This window comes from Doryrhamphus excisus, chromosome 6 (assembly GCF_030265055.1).
Source record: "Doryrhamphus excisus isolate RoL2022-K1 chromosome 6, RoL_Dexc_1.0, whole genome shotgun sequence".
NCBI lineage: Eukaryota > Metazoa > Chordata > Actinopteri > Syngnathiformes > Syngnathidae > Doryrhamphus > Doryrhamphus excisus.
In genome coordinates, this window is record NC_080471.1 from 20077653 (window position 1) to 20096485 (window position 18833).

At 41.1% G+C, this 18833-nt stretch overlaps 1 protein-coding gene across 3 annotated transcripts in view; it reads left to right on the forward strand.

The window, feature by feature from the left end:
- Nucleotides 1-6042: 6042 nt before the first annotated feature.
- hydin (HYDIN axonemal central pair apparatus protein) overlaps nt 6043-18833 on the forward strand; it is a 67404-nt gene continuing 54613 nt past the window's right edge. For all 3 annotated transcript variants that reach the window (XM_058076250.1, XM_058076252.1, XM_058076251.1), the window contains exons 1-20: nt 6043-6460; nt 6784-6889; nt 7058-7183; nt 7389-7508; nt 7667-7801; nt 8220-8419; nt 9631-9755; nt 9841-10024; nt 10805-10925; nt 11142-11241; nt 12333-12451; nt 12524-12747; nt 14327-14394; nt 14479-14720; nt 14852-14952; nt 15063-15198; nt 15620-15784; nt 15864-16016; nt 17087-17325; nt 17427-17688. In XM_058076250.1, coding sequence (XP_057932233.1) covers nt 7085-7183; nt 7389-7508; nt 7667-7801; nt 8220-8419; nt 9631-9755; nt 9841-10024; nt 10805-10925; nt 11142-11241; nt 12333-12451; nt 12524-12747; nt 14327-14394; nt 14479-14720; nt 14852-14952; nt 15063-15198; nt 15620-15784; nt 15864-16016; nt 17087-17325; nt 17427-17688 — 2793 coding nt within the window. In that variant the 5' untranslated portion in view covers nt 6043-6460; nt 6784-6889; nt 7058-7084. The remainder of the gene's footprint in view (nt 6461-6783; nt 6890-7057; nt 7184-7388; nt 7509-7666; nt 7802-8219; nt 8420-9630; nt 9756-9840; nt 10025-10804; nt 10926-11141; nt 11242-12332; nt 12452-12523; nt 12748-14326; nt 14395-14478; nt 14721-14851; nt 14953-15062; nt 15199-15619; nt 15785-15863; nt 16017-17086; nt 17326-17426; nt 17689-18833) is intronic.

Here is an 18833-nt window from a genome sequence, read left to right on the forward strand (position 1 = left end):
TGGCAGCTCATAAAGTAAAATATAGTATTTTTTAATTCATCTATTCATTCATTTTTTACCTCTTATCCTCACGAGGGTCGCGGAGGTGCTGGAGCCTATCCCAGATGTCTTCGAGCGAGAGGCGGGGTACACCGTGGACTGGTCACCAGCCAATCACAGGGCACATATAGACAAACAACCATTCACACTCACATTCATACCTATGGACAATTTGGAGTCGCCAATTAACCTAGCATGTTTTTGGAAAACCCACGCATGCGAGAACCCTAGCTGCGAGGTCCGCGCGCTAACCACTCGACCACCATGCAGCTCCGGCAGAAGTGCATTTGTAATTAAATGTAAAATTATCAGGAGGTTTGCCGCTGCTTATAATTATCTGCCTGGTAGTTTCCAAGAAATTCATTCATTCATTTTCTACCGCTTATCCTCACAAGGGTCGCGGGGTGTGCTGGAGCCTATCCTAGCTGAGCTGTCTTCAGGCAAGAGGCGGGGTACACCCTGGACTGGTGGCCAGCCAATCACAGGGCACATATAGTCAAACAACCATTCACACTCACATTCATACCTATGGACAATTTGGAGTCGCCAATTAACCTAGCGTGTTTTTGGAATTTGAATCCTCACAGGGGAATCAAACTCGGATCTTCTGTGTGACCTGCAAGCTAACCACTTCACCACCACGCAGCCAACGAAAAGGGTAAATATTTTATATTTCAATATTTGAGCACACATCTACAATAGGAAATATGCCTTTCAGAATTGCTTTTCAAGGAAAAATGGTAATGGTTTAATTTCATTTGAACATGCATCAGATTACAATTGAATGCATCACATAATCAGTTCACAGTTCCACATGTCCAAAAGGAGTAGGAAGAAGCAAAGCTTATTAAATCCTACCCCTCCATCTGGTACTTTTACAATCAGTAACTGTTACATTTGTTCACTTCCTGCTTTCCCAATATATATTTTTTTATTTTTTTTTGTCACATACTGAAGTACAAGGTGATATGACCATACAATGACATAATCGGTACCATCGTAATTTTTAAAATAATTTTTTTTCGGTGTCAGGAGCCTTTTAAAACATATGCAAATCTAGACACTGCTGTGGATTTAAACAATGGGGAAATGTAGTACGTGATGCATAGTTAGAACCAAATGGTGCGTTTGTGTTGTTGGTGATCACTACTTCACTCACTATGGGCTGTCAACAACATGAGGTAGTCACTGTGTTCCTTCCGTAGAGACTCGTTACTCCCATTATCAAACAGGGACTCGGTCTCGTGTGACATGCTGCTTTGAAACTTACTGATCGTTATACTATAGACATGTGAGTAGTCAATATGACCGTGAAGGGAAATCTCAACTCCCTTGAGTGAAATATCCGCTTTTATTATTGAAGTTCAACTGCTAGATATACATTCCATTGGTTCTATTGGTATCATGCAAAATGGCAGTTTACTTCGAATAAGAAAAGAAGAAAAGAATGAATAATTGAATCTTCTGATATAAATCTTACATAAATCTTATATAAGTCTTTCAAAGATTTTATTCCCTAACTTGTCCATTTTCCAACACGACCAACAGACCCGATGCAAAATGAAAAAACGTCACATTTCCAAATGAAAGGGACCATTTTCATCTCTCACGTGACAGCTCTGACATTATTATTGTATATGATTAACTTATATTGAATTCCCGTCATATCTATAGCCTGACATCTTCACACGTCTTCACATGCACACGCTAAAACAGTAATGTAGAGTTTCTCTGTGCAGGAAGCAAGCATTGCTATAAATAACTCACGTGTCGGTAATTCTATTGGCATGGCTTTGGGTTTTTTTTTTTTTTAAAGCGCCTCCCTTTCTCTCTGAACACCCTGCTTTCACTCCTTGATTTGTCTTCTTCTTCACTCGCTCCTTCTCTCAAGGGATAGCTCAATGCTCAGGCAGCAGCCGGGATGAAGAGGCTCTGTCAGCCTGTTTTCTTTGCATCTGTTCACTAACTAGCTGGCCGTAGTTTTTCATTCTATAGCAATAGTGTGAGATGATTATATTCATAGTAAAGAAAACGTGATGAATATGCACCGAACTGACAGGTACGGGGGAAGAGTGGTTAGCACGCAAGCCTCACAGCTAGGAGACCCGAGTTCAATTCCATCCTCGGCTATCTCTGTGTGGAGTTTGCATGTTCTCCGGGTACTCCGGTTTCCTCCCACATTCCAAAAACATGCTAGGTTAATTGGCGACTCCAAATTGTCCATAGGTATGAATGTGAGTGTGAATGGTTGTTTGTCTATATGTGCCCTGTGATTGGCTGGCCACCAGTCCAGGGTGTACCCCGCCTCTCGCCCGAAGACAGATGGGATAGGCTCCAGCACCCCCCGCGACCCTCGTGAGGATAAGCGGTAGCAAATGAATGAATGAATGAATTTCTTGGAAACTACAAGGCAGATAATCATAAGCAGCTGGTGGCAAACCTCCAGATGATTTTTAATGTAACTACAAATGCACTTCTGCCGGAGCTGCTCGGTGGTCGAGTGGCTAGTGCGCAGACCTCACAGCTAAGAGACCAAGGTTCAATTCCACCCTCGGCCATCTCTGTGTGGAGTTTGCATGTTCTCCCCGTGCATGCGTGGGTTTTCTCCGGGTACTCCGGTTTCCTCCCACATTCCAAAAACATGCTAGGTTAATTAGCGACTCCAAATTGTCCATAGGTATGAATGTGAGTGTGAATGGTTGTTTGTCTATATGTGCCCTGTGATTGGCTGGCGACCAGTCCAGGGTGTACCCCGCCTCTCGCCCGAAGACAGCTGGGATAGGCTCCAGCACCCTCCGCGACCCTCATGAGGATAAGCAGTAGAAAATGAATGAATGAATAGTCCTGGATGTTCTGTTTCTTCGCCCACCTTCTGGTTTGCAAGGCAAAACAATATGCAATAAACCCCAGAAAAATAAATGCTTCACCATGTTTTGCACATGAAACTTTTCCTTGTCAAGATTTAGACTTTCCTCCCAAGGTCATCCAGGTCCATCCTAACCTCTATCCTGTTTGCTGCCAGCAGCTTCTTGGACAGGTTGTGGTTTAAATGAGATGAGTCAAAGGAAAGAAAAAAAAAAAAACTCAAGGAGCAGAAGGAGTCACGAGAAAGAATGTAGGGAAGACAGAGAAAGACGTGTGTTTGTACCCCGAAAGTTTCAAGGGTATTTCAGTGAAGAGCTTATGTCTGAAACTTTACTTTACACAGTCTAATACCATTCTGGTATTAATGGGTATTAAAAGACTTACTGATGGGAAATATTGCCCCATACATTGGCACTGTCTTCAAAAACAGCCCCCCCCCCCCCTTGAGGGTTATACTGTTTTCTTGATCCTCCTCGTGTCTGTCACTATATCTTCATCATTTATACAACTCTTACATCACATTCAAGATTCCATCAAGACTGATTCTGGAATTTCCCGATTTAGTCAGGGCTGAGATGGTGTCCAGTTTAGTGGACTGTGGATGACATCCATGTGGTGCTGATGGTAGCATCACATTGTGTCTTAGTGGACTATTCAATGATTCAATTCGGAGGAGTCGGATTCGGCTATGAATCTTGCAGTTGAATCATACAAAAATGTAATCTGTTCACGATTGGGGCCCCCCGAACGCAACACAAATTCACACACATTTTATTAATTAGCGACTCCAAATTGTCCATAGGTATGAATGTGAGTGTGAATGGTTGTTTGTCTATATGTGCCCTGTGATTGGCTGGCGACCAGTCCAGGGTGTACCCCGCCACTCACCCAAAGACAGCTGGGATAGGCTCCAGCACCCCCGCGACCCTCGTGAGGAAAAAGCGGTAGAAAATGAATGAATGAATGTTATGAATGGGCTGCACAGTGCAGGAGTGGTTAGCGCGCAGGCCTCACAGCTAGGACACCCGAGTTTAATTCCACCCTCGGCCATCTCTGTGTGGAATTTGCATGCTCACTCCGGTTTCCTTCCCCATTCCAAAAACATGCTAGGTTAATTGGCAACTCCAAATTGTCCATAATCCTACCCCTCCGTTTTGTACTTTTATAATCAGTAACATTTGTTCACTTCCTGCTTTCCTAATATAGTTTAAGTTTTTTTATTATTTGTTTTTATTATTTTATTATTTTATTTTTTTCATGTTTTTTTTATTTTTTATGTTTTTTTTTTTATGTTTTTATGTTTTCTAAAGTCGTATCCATAAAGTATTTTTTTTCTATTTTATTTTTATCACGTACCGAAGTACAAGGTGATATGACCATACAATGACATAATCAGTACTTAAGTAACTGTCAAAATATTTTTTTTTCCGTGTAAGGACCCTTTTAAAACATATGCAAATCTGAGCCATGAACTGGGAATGAAACTGAAACAATAGACACTGATATGACTTTTACAATCAGTAACTGTTACATTTGTTCACTTCCTGCTTTCCTAATATAGTTTAAGTTTTTTCATTATTAAAAAAATATATATATATGTTTTTTTTAATGATTTTTTTTATGTCTTTATGTTTTCTAAAGTCGTAAGAGTTGGAATTTGATTCAACTCAGCTGGTTTAATGGATACGTAATTTACAGTCATGGGTAGGACCTGCGATCCGATTAATATGACAAACCTATTCACTGTTCTTGTGAGGAATATTACCAGTCAGTGCTTGCTAATCGTGTATTGTTGCCAAACAGGATAACATATTTCAAACCCGATGCCTACTGGTGTATCTGACCATGCCAGCCATGGGTTGATTGATGCCCCTTCCAGGCTTTCAAGCCTTTACACCGGTCGATTTTTCTCCTTCACTCCCGAGAAAGATGTTGTTTCCTCTGGGGTCTGCCAGACTGTAAAAGTCACCTCTGACATTGACATCTTGGAAAGTTCCTCTGAGGACCTACAGCCGCAGACAACACACAGGACAGCCTTGGCCTATGGAAATTTCAGTGCTGGGTTTTGAGACTGCTGGATTTGACCATTGCCCCTAGCTACATTTGTCATCTGATGAAATGATGTAGAAGTGCCACTTTGTTCAAGGTCTGGAAGAGAAAAAAAAAATTCAACTTTTATCCGACCGACAGAAACAACTGGAGTTACATTTGCAGTGGATGATTAGTACACAAATATGTAGCAAGTTATGCCAGAAGCGTGTCGACTGTCATTTGATAGCATTTGATATACTGTTTTTTTTGGCCAAGTTTGATGGAGAGTCAAATCATATCATGCAAGACATGTGATGAGGCAAAAAAAAAAAAAAAAATGGCGTGACTAGGAAGCAATTCCGTTGATGTGTTGATGGGCGTCTTTTTTTATGAGCAAGGATAAAGTTGTAGGCCTGAAAGGACCGCACCAATTCACTTAGTGCGTGTACACTATGTCAGCAGTCTGTGGTGTGGCACCAAAAATGACTGGGAAAATGGAATATTGATTGGATTATGAATAAACACTCGCTGCCAGTCACATTTCTGGTTTAATAGCTCTGAAATAGCACCACCAATCACATTGAAGCATGCTGACAATACCAGTATAATTAAGGAATGGACTTTACTATTCATTTTGATTGGAGGATATGTGTTTTTTTTTGACATGACATGATGATAAATTGTGTCAGTGATATGGATGAAATATATTTCCATATTTTTCTCATTGTGTAAATCATATTCCTGACCATTTTTGACTTGATTTACACCGGAAGTCGTTAAATAATAAATAATTGCGTGTAGAATTGATTGACAAAAAGCATACATGTAACGTTTTAAATATATTTAGACTTCCAATTCACAAAAGTTAGTCATCAATGAGTCAAAAGTCATCATTTTATTTCTTTTTAGCATTATTGTCATTCATAATTTTTTCACCAAAGTTACTCAATATTTGTGAGTGCGTGGAAAGTCAGAAACAAAGTTGAGTGTAGAGATTTTGTGAACACGACACCACAGTGCCCCCTAGTGGGTGTTTATCCAAACATCAACTAACAGTGTCTTTGACAGTCTCATGTAATGTTTTTTTAATTACAGAGTCCCTTACATCGTACATCGATAAGGGACACTTTCACATAATTTGAAGGGTTTGAAAATCCTACTGGTGACTTTTTTGTCCTGTACAATGTCTTAGTAGAAGATACGCTGTATGTAACACAACGTAAGATGGCGCCCTTTAACTTCGTCTATGCTTTCAGGCTTTCATATCACTTCTCACTGTTCAAAACACCAAGCCTGTCATATTGCCACCGTTAACATTCAAAAGGAAAATGGATTTTTGATTTTGTTTAATCTAGCAAGGGTTTCAGCGACCTTTTGTTTCACATTGATTTTTGTCTGTTTAACACACATTGTAGTCAAACCTCAGTTTTCGAACAGTCCAATTGTCATATGATTCGGTTAGGGATAGTCCAGTTGTATGACATACCATCAGAAGTGTAGTGCATCAAGACTTTCCTTATACCAGGTAGGAAATTAAATAATTTTGTTTCGCGTTCTTTATTACGACGGTTTTGAACCTGGTCATGTGTAGTTTTGTGATATAATCGTTTTATGTGGAACTTATGATGTGTTTTTATGTCACCAGCGTCAGGAAGTTCGCGCTTCAAAACGGTTATCTTTTCATGACGCCTTAAAAATCAACTCCAGCTCACTATAATACATGAACAAAGGGGAACAAGTCGTTACTTTTGCTAAATTGTATAATGGTTGTTAAAAAACACAAGATAAGCTTTAGAAAATGAATGAATGAATCAATAAAACTCTGTGCATTTCCGGGTTTGCCCACAGCGGCCAATCGGTGCACATGTTATTGAGAGGTCAGTCGATGGCGATCGCCATGGCAACATCACACAACCAAGGAACGCAGATCACCGCGCCTGGATGTTAGAGAGGGGTAAAATCTTTTATTTTTTTAAATAATTGAAATAAAACTTGATTTCTCTCACATTTTGACGTCATAAGAGTTACAATTAGCTATTGTAGCATTACATTGTGTAGCATTGTGGATGTTTCTGTCTGACTTGGGATACACAGGTTAGAATCCATTGTGTTTTGTTCTCAGGTGAGGCCTTATGTTCTCACTCAGAAGATGTTGGAGTCCAGAAAGCTGGTTCAGGCTGAGGCCTGTGAAACGCAGCTCCCACGTCTTCTGGAACTATTGGACACTAGCGTAAAAACCCATCAAAAGGTAAAATATCAACAATTCTAACCATGCTTTAGCTTGTAAAGCCATGTATTCTTCGTAAAAATGTAATTACTTTACTATAAATGTACAATCTAATGTGAAAAAGTGTAATGTTTAATGTGAGTGCATCATACATATTTTCATGTTGGTGTTTTTGTTTTTTATAAGGTTTGTTTTGTGTTATCACTTTGATTTTGTATGTTTACAGATACCCTTGGTGGATATAGATCAGACACTTTTTCAGCCATTCCCACCAGAGTTGGTCTTCCAGAACTTCATGCCCGTGCAGTCTTACAAGTTATCGCTGCAGTTGTTTAACAACGACAAGGTACAGACTTGATGGATCAACTACAGTGAGAACATGAAAAAAGGGAGGATTAACAATTGTGTGTTGGAATTGTGACAGAGATTTATTATTGCGTTTGATATAATATTTATTTTGTAATTTTTTTTTCCAATAATGTTATGCGTTTGTTTCTTGTCAAGGTGTCACGGCATGTCAAGTTGGAGCATCAAGAGTCAGCTTATTTCTATGTTGAAGGTCCAAAGGAGGCGAGGAGTAAAGTAGCAGCAGGGCTGTCCGTGACTTTTACGGTGTGCTTCACTCCACAGGAGAGCAAGGTCTAACTTCTACCTACCTACAATATAATAGCATAATGTCCCTCTGATGTACTGTTCCTGATCCTATCCATCCTGGTCATTGCCAATGAGAAGCTCAGCATCCTCATCTCTGCTACCTCCAGTTCTGTTTCCTGTCTTTTCCTAGGGGGCAATGTCTCTAGACCATAACTCCTTTTACCAAATGTTGTGTTGTCATTGATATTAACATTTAAATATAATGATCTAAACATTTAACTGTGAGAAACATTCAAAAAATGAGAAATCTCTTTCACACAGTAAGAGTGATTATTACTTTATTTAACTAACAAGTTACCAACGTCAAGAAGATAAATATAATTGTCAGTGCATTGTAAGCTGCATTAATGATGCATATATTCTTTTTTTATTATGCTTGTTGTTTTGTACTTTCTCTTAACAGGACTACCACCATACTCTAGTCTTTGTGACGGAACGAGAGCAGTTTGAGGTGCCAATTCGTGCCATCGGACCAAGAGCCAGGCTGAACTTTCGCGATGAATTGCATTTACCTGTCTGCTTAGTGAAAGCCTCCACACGCAAGGCTCAGCTTGTACGCAACCTAGGAAACCGCATTGCCATCTTCAAGCTACATACTGAGAGGTGAAGACTAATATTAAAATTCATTCATTCATTCATTCATTTTCTATTGCTTATGCTCACGAGGGTCACAGGCGGTGCTGGAGCCTATCCCAGCTGTCTTTGGGTGAGAGGCGGGGTACACCCTGGACTGGTCGCCAGCCAATCACAGGGCACATATAGACAAACAACCATTCACACTCACATTCATACCTATGGACAATTTGGAGTCGCCAATTAACCTAGCATGTTTTTGGAATGTGGGAGGAAACCGGAGTACCCGGAGGAAACTCCACACAAAGATGGCAGAGGGTGGAATTGAACCCTGGTCTCCTAGCTGTGAGGTCTGCGCGCTAACCACTCGATCACCGTGCAGCCCTAATATTAAAATTAGAAATGAAAATTAATTAAATTAATAATGTCTAAAAACTATGTCTGAAATATGGCAATTTTTACTGGATTTGATGAATAGAAAGATAAATAATGATATATATTTGTATGTATTAAGAGCTCCAAATGAACTGATTATGCCAATCAAGCTAAAAGCTAGCACACTCGTCTCTTAGTGGAATAGTAGTAGAAGTTTTGAATCCCACTTGACCCCCTCCAAAATTTGACGAAATAGTCCAGTGCGACTTGTACTCATTCCTGATCCTATCCATCCTGGTCACTCCCAATCTATCTTGATAGCAAAATGTGATGAATAGTCCAGTGCGACCTGTATCTGTTTTTTTTTTCTTCTTCATAGTGCTTTTTTGGCTGGTGCGACTTAAGGTGTTTTTAATCTTCTGGCCTTGGAAAGTACAATGTCTTGTCAAGTAATTCAAAGTTAGCACACTCGTCTCTTAGTAGAATAGTAGTAGAAGTTTTGAATCCCACTTGCCCCCCCCCCCCCCCAAAAAAAATATGTGACGAATAGTCCAGTACGACTTGTACTCGTTCCTGATCCTATCCATCTTGGTCACTCCCAATGAGAACCTCAGCATCCTCATCTCTGCTACTTTCAGGTCTGCTTCCTGTCTTTTCCTCAGTGGCACTGTCTCTAGACCATAACTACTTTTATTTATCTTATCTATCTTGATATCAAAATGTGATGAATAGTCCAGTGCGAATTGTATCTGTTTTGGCTGGTGCGACTTAAGGTGTATTTAATCTTCTGGCCTTGGAAAGTGCAATATCTTGTCGAGTAATTCAAAGTTAGTAACTCTGTGACCTTATGGTATTTTTTCTTCCAGCCCTTTTTCAGTAACTCCCTCCTGTGGAAGTCTTGATGTTGGTGAGAGCATGCAAGTCACTGTGGCTTTCAATCCGATGACCTTGGGAGACCACCGTCAGGATCTGCTGCTGCACTATGACACTGGTAAAACACATTCATGTCTACGGAACCAGATACTGCATAGTCTATTCATATTTTCTTTACCCTCAACTTCTCTTCCTTTGCTCAGGTGAAGATGTGCGCATAAGTCTGCAAGGTTCCTGTGAGGAACTGTACCTCCAACTGATTCCCGAATGCCTTCATTTGGAAAAGACGTACATCTCCTTGTCCAACACACACACCGTGTCCCTCACCAATAGTAGTGATACCACTCTTAGATACTGCTGGATGACAAGTCAACAAGAAGAGAACCTGTGCGTATCTTGTCTAGGTTGTATTTATTAATTGTAGTATTTAGAAATCACATGCTAAAATAGGGCTGCACGGTGGTCGAGTGGTTATCACAGCTAGGAGACCAGGGTTCAATTCCACCCTCGGCCATCTCTGCCTCTCCCCGTGCATGCGTGGGTTTTCCTCGGGTACTCCGGTTTCCTCCCACATGCTAGCAAAAACATGCTAGGTTAATTGGCGACTCCAAATTGTCCATAGGTATGAATGTGAGTGTGAATGGTTGTTTGTCTATATGTGCCCTGTGATTGGCTGGCCACCAGTCCAGGGTGTACCCCGCCTCTCGCCCGAAGACAGCTGGGATAGGCTCCAGCACCCCCCCGCGACCCTCGTGAGGATAAGCGGTAGAAAATGAATGAATGAATGCTAAAATAGGGCTGCACGGCGGTCGAGTGGTTAGCGCGCAGACCTCACAGCTAGGAGACCAGGGTTCAATTCCACCCTCGGCCGTCTCTGTGTGGAGTTTGCATGTTCTCCCTGTGCATGCGTGGGTTTTCTCCGGGTACTCCGGTTTCCTCCCACATTCCAAAAACATGCTAGGTTAATTGACGTCTCCAAATTGTCCATACGTATTCTTTCTTTCTTTCCCAAAAATCTAATATCGGTAGGGCTCTATTTCACTGTATTGCTATAAATGGCTTATCTTTTTTTTTATTGGTAACACTTTGGTTTAGAAACAGCCTCTTATTTTTTGCTGAACACCTTGTGCTAACTCTTTTGTTTTGTTTTCCCTCTCTGCTCTCTAGGGATGTCTCAGTGCTCAAGGACCAGTCGCTTGTTCAGTGCCACCCTAACCCGCCAGCCGTGCATCAGCCCGCCCCACCTTTCCTCTCTTTCTCACAAGGTTGCCTAACCGTGGAACCAGCGGTGTGTGTGTTTTTGCTTTCCACCCTTGCGTCTGGCATTCAGAGTTTGATATAAGTCATTGCAAAGATAATCAGAAGCACAAATATGTATGTGCAACATTACCTTACTTCGAAATTAATGTCAGAAAGCCTGACCTGCCAGTGTAGAATTACAGTACTATATGTATGCCTGTTTTATATTTACTCTAAAACTACTTTTTTTTTTAATATGACTTAGGTGGGAGAGATATGGCCAAAAACCACATCACGTTTCAGTGTTGTCTTCAAGCCCGGGGAAGCCAAAGTATACCAACAAACCATTTATTGTGATGTCACAGGTCAGTGTTTGGCTAGAAAATAGACTATTGACTTAAATAGGCCTCAAACGTGTAATGCTAGGAGTCCACTGGGCCGGCGCCAGTTGGTTCCAGTTCGCACCAAAGATTATGTGATTGGCGCGCAGTGGCTCGCTGTGGCACCAAATATGCTAAGAGTCCACTGGGCCGGCGCCAGTTGGTGCGAGTTGGTGCCAATGCAATTTGCTGTGGAGCCTAGTGTTGCCAATAAGTTGCCTTCCCACTGCCTCCCAACTGGCTCGTGGTGGCCCGTAACTGCGGCTAAAATTGTGTTTTGTGGCAAGAAAATTTCAAAATGGGCTGTACAGCGGTCGAGTGGTTAGCGCGCAGACCTCACAGCTAGGAGACCTGAGTTCGATTCCTCCCTCGGCCATCTCTGTGTGGAGTTTTCATGTTCTCCGGGTATGTTCTCCCACATTCCAAAAACATGCTAGGTTAATTGGCGACTCCAAATTGTCCATAGGTATGAATGTGAGTGTGAATGGTTGTTTGTCTATATGTGCCCTGTGATTGGCTGGCCACCAGTCCAGGGTGTACCCCGCCTCTCGCCCGAAGACAGCTGGGATAGGCTCCAGCACCCCCCGCGACCCTCGTGAGAAAAAGCGGTAGAAAATCAAATTAAAATTTCAAAATGTTTAAAATCCCATAATGGCGGCAAATAACGGCAACAATAATTCGGCGCCACAACGAGCCACTATGCGCCAATCACATAATCTTTGGCGCCAGCTCAGTGGACTCCTAGCATAATGTCCCTTTGATGTACTCGTTCCTGATCCTATCCATCCTGGTCACTCCCAATGAGAACCTCAGCATCCTCATCTCTGCTACCTCCAGTTCTGCTTCCTGTCTTTTCCTCAGTGGCAATGTCTCTAGACCAGAACTACTTTTACCAAATTTTGTATTGTCATTGACATTAATATTTAAATGTGATGATCTTAACATTTAACTGTGAGAAAAATGCAAAAAATGAGAAATCTTTTTCACACCCTGTACTTTTTTTAGACTACAACTCTGTTTTTTGTTTCTCTGTTCTGTACATTCCTGTTCACATTATGTTGTTATTCTTCCTTTAGGCCAAAAATCTCCCATCCCCTTGACAGTTAAGGGCGAGGGTCTCGGACCTGATGTGCAGATTAATTGTAACCTAATGGATATGAAAAACATTTTCATAGGCCACACAGTCTCTTATGAGGTAACTCATTCATCAATACATCTTCATATTGTAACCAAATTGCATCATCCAATTCAGTCTGGTTTCCTGCAGCTCCAACTGTCCAACCGTGGGCTGATCGATGCACCTTTCAAGCTATCGAGTTCGAATTCTACTTTTGGTCAGTTTTTCTCCTTCACTCCTGAGAATGATGTTCTTTCCTCCGGGGACTGCCAGATTGTAAAAGTCACCTTCCACGGTGACGTGTTGGGAGCTTTCTCTGAGGACTTACTGCTAACTGTGACAGGACAGCCTCAACCACTTGCAGTGACTTTCAGGTGAAGTTAGAGTGTTGTACCCTTCCTGTTATATCAACAGATTTAAAGTATAGTAAAAAAAAACATGTCAATGATCAGAATCTAAAAACCTAGTGTATTTTTCCTTTGAACACACACCTTCCTCTTTTCTGTGCATTTTAAACATTGACAACCTGCTAGCATGAGGCACTTAATAATATATGTATTGGAGATTTGCCTATTCCACCTATAAAGCCCTCTATTAAAAACCTCCCAACAACCTCCATTATTGGTAATGGTAATGGTAATGATTTTATTTCATTTGAACATGCATCAGATTACAATTGAATGCATCACATAATCAGTTCACAGTTCCACATGTCCAAAAGAAGTAGGAAGAAGCAGAGCTTATTAAATCCTACCCCTCCATCTGGTACTTTTACAATCAGTAACTGTTACATTTGTTCACTTCCTGCTTTCCTAATATAGTTTAAGTTTCTTTTTTTGTCACATACCGAAGTAGGAGGTGATAAGACCGTCCAATGACATAATGGGTACCATAGTAAGTGTCATTTTAGTGTATATAGTATTATTTCTTGAATTGGCTCATCGTTGTGCATTGTTTGAGGGTCTTACTCAATCCATTCCATAACGGGGGGTGCTGGAGCCTATCCCAGCTGTCTTTGGGCGAGAAGCGGGGTACACCCTGGACTGGTCGCCAGCCAATCACATATAGCCAAACAACCATTCACACTCACATTCATACCTATGGACAATTTGGAGTCGCCAATTAGCCTTGTATTTTTTTGGAATGTGGGAGGAAACCGGAGTACCCGTAGAAAACCCACGCATGCACGTGGGAGAACATGCAAACCCCACACAGAGATGGCCGAGGGTGGAATTGAAGCCTGGTCTCCTAGCTGTGAGGTCTGCGCGTTAACCACTCGACCGCCGTGCCGCCCCAGTGCTGAACATTTCATCTGCAAAATAAGACCATCACAAAACAGTCACTTACAGTATCTGCTCTCACTGGGATACCGACTGATAGAATGGCTGTGTCTTCCAGCACAAGGCTTGAGCTCCTTGTTACACTAGTAAATTTAGCATAGTTCTCAGGTAAAAAATGCTAAACTCAAACAAGCATCGACCTGAGTCTTCCAGCGCCCTGGTTGTTTTTCTCGCTTTAGAATGCACAGAAAAGGGAAAGTTTAGTGCAGTTTTCCTTTAAAGGGGACCTATTATGCTTTGCCCGCCTATAAATGTAGTTAGAATGTTCTAATTATTGTGGTAAATTATGCCAAATTTTCAGATAATGAGGTTTGGGCATTTGGATGTGAGCCCTGAAAGACATTTGGGATGCTCGATTTCAGAGGGCGTTGTAAAAATGGAGGTTTGCGATGTCACAGATGGGAGGACTTCCTTATATGGGCATGCGCTATGTAATTACATATCGTTATTGTGTGTAACAGCTCTATAGAAGTCCACAACTCAATACAAAGAGCTGAAAAATGAGTATAATAGGTCTCTTTTAAGAAAGGTTATCTTGACAATCAAGTGTCTATAATTTCAGTAACTATCCTCAAATATTTATGGTTGTTTATGTTTTTATTGCCTATTTCAGGGGCCGTATCATTGGTCCCACGTTCCACTTCAGTGTTTCAAAACTCGATTTTGAAGATGTATCATTTGGTCAGTAACAGTCAATTTTTACCAGTTATTATTTCCAAATGTTCCCCAGTGTAGTGACCTCATTATGTTTTTTTTTTTTTGTAGGTTTCCCCAAAACAGAACTGTGTTCTCTATTTAACACATCATTTGTCCCAATGACTTTTTCCCTACGTGTTGTGGGAGACGGACTGGGGTCTCCCAGTGTGACCAGTGACCAACAAGTGTGCGAGTTGTGCAGAAACAATTGGCAAGGCACTTCCTCTAATGATGTCAGTGCAAAGCCTGTTGAGTTCATAGTCAGTCCTGCTTCTGGTTCTGTACGCGCTATGTCCGATATCAGCATTAAGGTACTATTCTAGCCCTGCCCTCCAAATATATGTTTTTGACATATGATGTATATAAGGGAATGAATCAATATACAAAGTATTGATAACAATAACCTTGTATAATACTGCATGTTTTTGTTTTGTCTCTCCAGGTGACATTGTGCTCCAACACAGTCAAACATTACAGGGTGGCTCTGGTGGTAGACGTTGAGGGTGTTGGAAAAGAGGTCATGGCTCTACCAATTGCTGCCAGGTCAGACACACTCCAGTCCTAGTCAGAGGTTTACATCCAATCATGTGTTTCTGACTGTCTATTCTGGCAGTTATATATTAAATGTATCGTAATTGATCTCTTAATCCCAGATGTATTGTTCCTGAGATCATGGTGGAAACACCAGTGTTGGACTTTCAGAAGTGTTTCCTCAATTACCCTTACGAAAAGAAAGCACGCCTGACCAACCCGAGTTCTCTGCCCGTCTGCTATGGCATGTTGGAGCAGGTAAATAGGTTCAATGTGCAGTGAAGCGACACTCTATCGATTTTGTGGCAAATTCATGGAATACTCAATGGCCAAGTCAGTGATTTCAACCCTGGTGTTCATTTGCGACAACACTGAACACAGTAAGACCCACAACAAAGCTTTATTTACCGTAATATCTGGTGTTTAAGCTGTTGTTTTTTCTCTTGTTTTGACTCTTATAAAGTGATGAGGCTAATTTGTAGTCACGTTCTGGTCTTGTGACATCCGAGTCCGAGTCATTGGAGAGGTGCATGTGATGCGTTTTTCAGTATCGCAGCTTTTGCTTGGGTTTGCCAGTGCATCTTGGCGGCATTGGGTGGCATTGAGAGTGATAACGAAAGATGGAGAGAGACGGGTAATTTGTCTCAATGAGTGATGACAATGTCTTCCATTTTTTTAGGAATATGAGGAGAGTCCTTCAATTATATTTGGGAGTTCCTTATCAAGGGGCGTGATTCCTCCTCACAGTTCAGCAGATCTTCCTGTGTTTCTGCTGGTGAAGGACGTCGGAAAGCAGCATCACACTCTTTACATTGCTCTGTTTGGCAGCGTACACTCACCCCTGGTACGTATGGGCTAATATTGAAAACTGTTATAGTAAACTAAATATCCTCTTAACACTTTTGTCTTCTATTCTCTTTCAGGAGGTTGACTTGTCATGCATTGGCCGTGGTCCTATAATTCATATCCAGAGCCAACAAGTGGAATTCGGCAAAATCCCTGTTTTGACGGATATTGTTAAAAACTTCTGCCTGTCTAACCAGTCACCTGTCCCAGCACACTTTACAGCACGCATGGTACGCAATTCAGACTCACCTCTCAATACAAAAAACAACAAAACACTTTACCAGGTTGTATCAAAATCACAAACACTTAAACCTGCTGATATAGTTAATCTTCAAACAGCTAAAATAATGCATAAGGCTAAAAATAACCGATTACCTAAAAATGTCATCCAATACTTCTCTACAAGAGAGGAGAAATATGATCTCAGGGAAGAACTACATTTGAAACACTTATATGCTAGGACTACGTTAAAAAGCCATAGCATTTCAGTATGTGGAATCAAACTATGGAATGGATTGAGTAAGACCCTCAAACAATGCACAACGATGAGCCAATTCAAGAAACAATACAAGCAGTTGATGTTTGCTAAATACAAGGATGAAGAGTCTTGAACCAGTCATGATGTGCTATACATATCACTATATTATGCATTAATACCGAATATGTCATTGTATGGTCATATCACCTCGTACTTCGGTACATTACATAAAATAAAATAAAATCAAATAAAATCAAATAAAATCAAATAAAATCAAATAAAATCAAATAAAATCAAATAAAATAAAATAAAATTAAATTAAATTAAATTAAATTAAATTAAATTAAATTAAATTAAATTAAATTAAATTAAATTAAATTAAATTAAATTAAATTAAATTAAATTAAATTAAATTAAGAAAGCAGGAAGTGAACAAATTTAACAGTTACTGATTGTAAAAGTACCAGATGGAGGGGTAGGATTTAATAAGCTTTGCTTCTTCCTACTCCTTTTGGACATGTGGAACTGTGAACTGATTATGTGATGCACTCAATTGTAATCTGATGCATGTTCAAGTGAAATAAAACCATTACCATTACCATATGAGATGAAGAACTAGTTAGATACAAACTTGCATGTACTAGAAACCAAGTACCAAAAGTAATTGTGATATTCAGCACAGTATATGAGAATATTGAATATAATTGCTGGCCAATTACAGATCTGCAGATACTTACAGTCCTAAAACTGCTATAATCAATGAAATAAAACAACAATTACTTTACAATTAACACAGGTTTGATTGTGTTTTTGATTCTGTAGAGTCAAAGCAAGTCCCCGTGGTCTGTTGAACCGATCGAAGGGGAAGTGCCACCACTCGGGCACCTGGAGCTCAGGATTGTGGCGCATCTTAAAGATACAGCCCCTTTCCAAGAAAAACTTGATATTTCTGTCCAAGGCAGTCAAACGCACACCGTTGTCCTCTCTGCAACAGGCACTGGCACCACGATCGTCAGTGACAAACCCATATCCCCCAATCTGGACCTTGGCACACACTTCAGGTAGTTTGAATTCATAAATATTGTCCTCATATAATTCATTACTAAATTAAAATAAAAGCATATTATAAATAACTCTTTTTTTATCCACTCTGTTTCCGAAGCCATGGATCCCAGGAATTCCATTTTAAGCTGACTAACTATGGCCAACGAATACACCGACTTTACTGGAAACCCGAGTGCTCATCTGGTCGGACTTTCCTGCCCTCCATCTCAGCGTCCAAAAAAAAGGATTCTGCTACCAGTGGATCCTGGGCGGGATCAAGCGAAGACAAGCCGGTATTCAGCATCAGCCCAACACGTGTGGAACTTTTTCCGGGTGACTCGGTTGACATGTTGCTGAAAGGATCTTCAGATTCCCCCAAGGTAGGGACGTGAAGTCATGTAGTATTCTGGTCACTACATCTCAGTCATGTGACATTGATGAGACGTCACCTGCGATGACATTACCTTAACACTGCAATGTAATTCTCTCATTCTGTGTGGAATAGTATGCTAACTAGTTAGCTCATTAGCTTGTTTAAAGAAGCCGTACCTGCAGTATTTCCATAGCTTAGGCGGCATAGTTGCATAATGTGTTGTAAACAAAGAATAGGAGTCTAAAGACGGCTATAGGGGTGTTATTTCATGTCGACAGGCTCTAATGTTATAATGTTAAAAACTGTATTTAGACGGTCATAAACTACTTAATCGTGATAACTGAGGGAGGTCTGTATTTCTTTGGCAGTATTTTTTTTTGCAGCTGAAAAACATTTGAGTGGTTAGCACACAGCTAGGAGACCCGAGTTCAATTCCACCCTCGGCCATCTCTGTGTGGAGTTTGCATGCTAGGTTAATTGGCGACTCCAAATTGTCCATAGGTATGAATGTGAGTGTGAATGGTTGTTTGTCTATATGTGCCCTGTGATTGGCTGGCGACCAGTCCAGGGTGTACCCCGCCTCTCATTCGAAGACAGCTGGGATAGGCTCCAGCACCCCCGCGATAAGCGGTAGAGAATGAATGAATGAATACACACAAAACAATGTGATGAAGTTGATTGAGAACAAATAATGTATCTTTGGCCTGCACGGCGAACGAGTGGTTAGCGTGCAGGCCTCACAGCTAGGAGACCCAAGTTCAATTCCACCCTCAGCCATCTCTGTGTGGAGTTTGCATGTTCTCCCCGTGCATGCGTGGGTTTCCTCCGGTTTACTCCAGTTTCCTCCCACATTCCAAAAACATGCTAGGTTAATTGGCGACTCCAAATTACCCATAGGTATGAATGTGAGTGTGAATGGTTGTTTGTCTATATGTGCCCTGTGATTGGCTGGCAACCAGTCCAGGGTGTACCCCGTCTCTTGCCTTAAGACAGCTGGGATAGGCTCCAGCAACCCCCGCAACCCTCGTGAGGATAAGCGGTAGAAAATGAATGAATGAATGAATGCACCATCCTCCAGGAAACCTCTGATACTTTGTTGCAAAAGTCTGATCACCAAGTGGTGAGCTTGTGTATAGAATTGTCCATCATGGC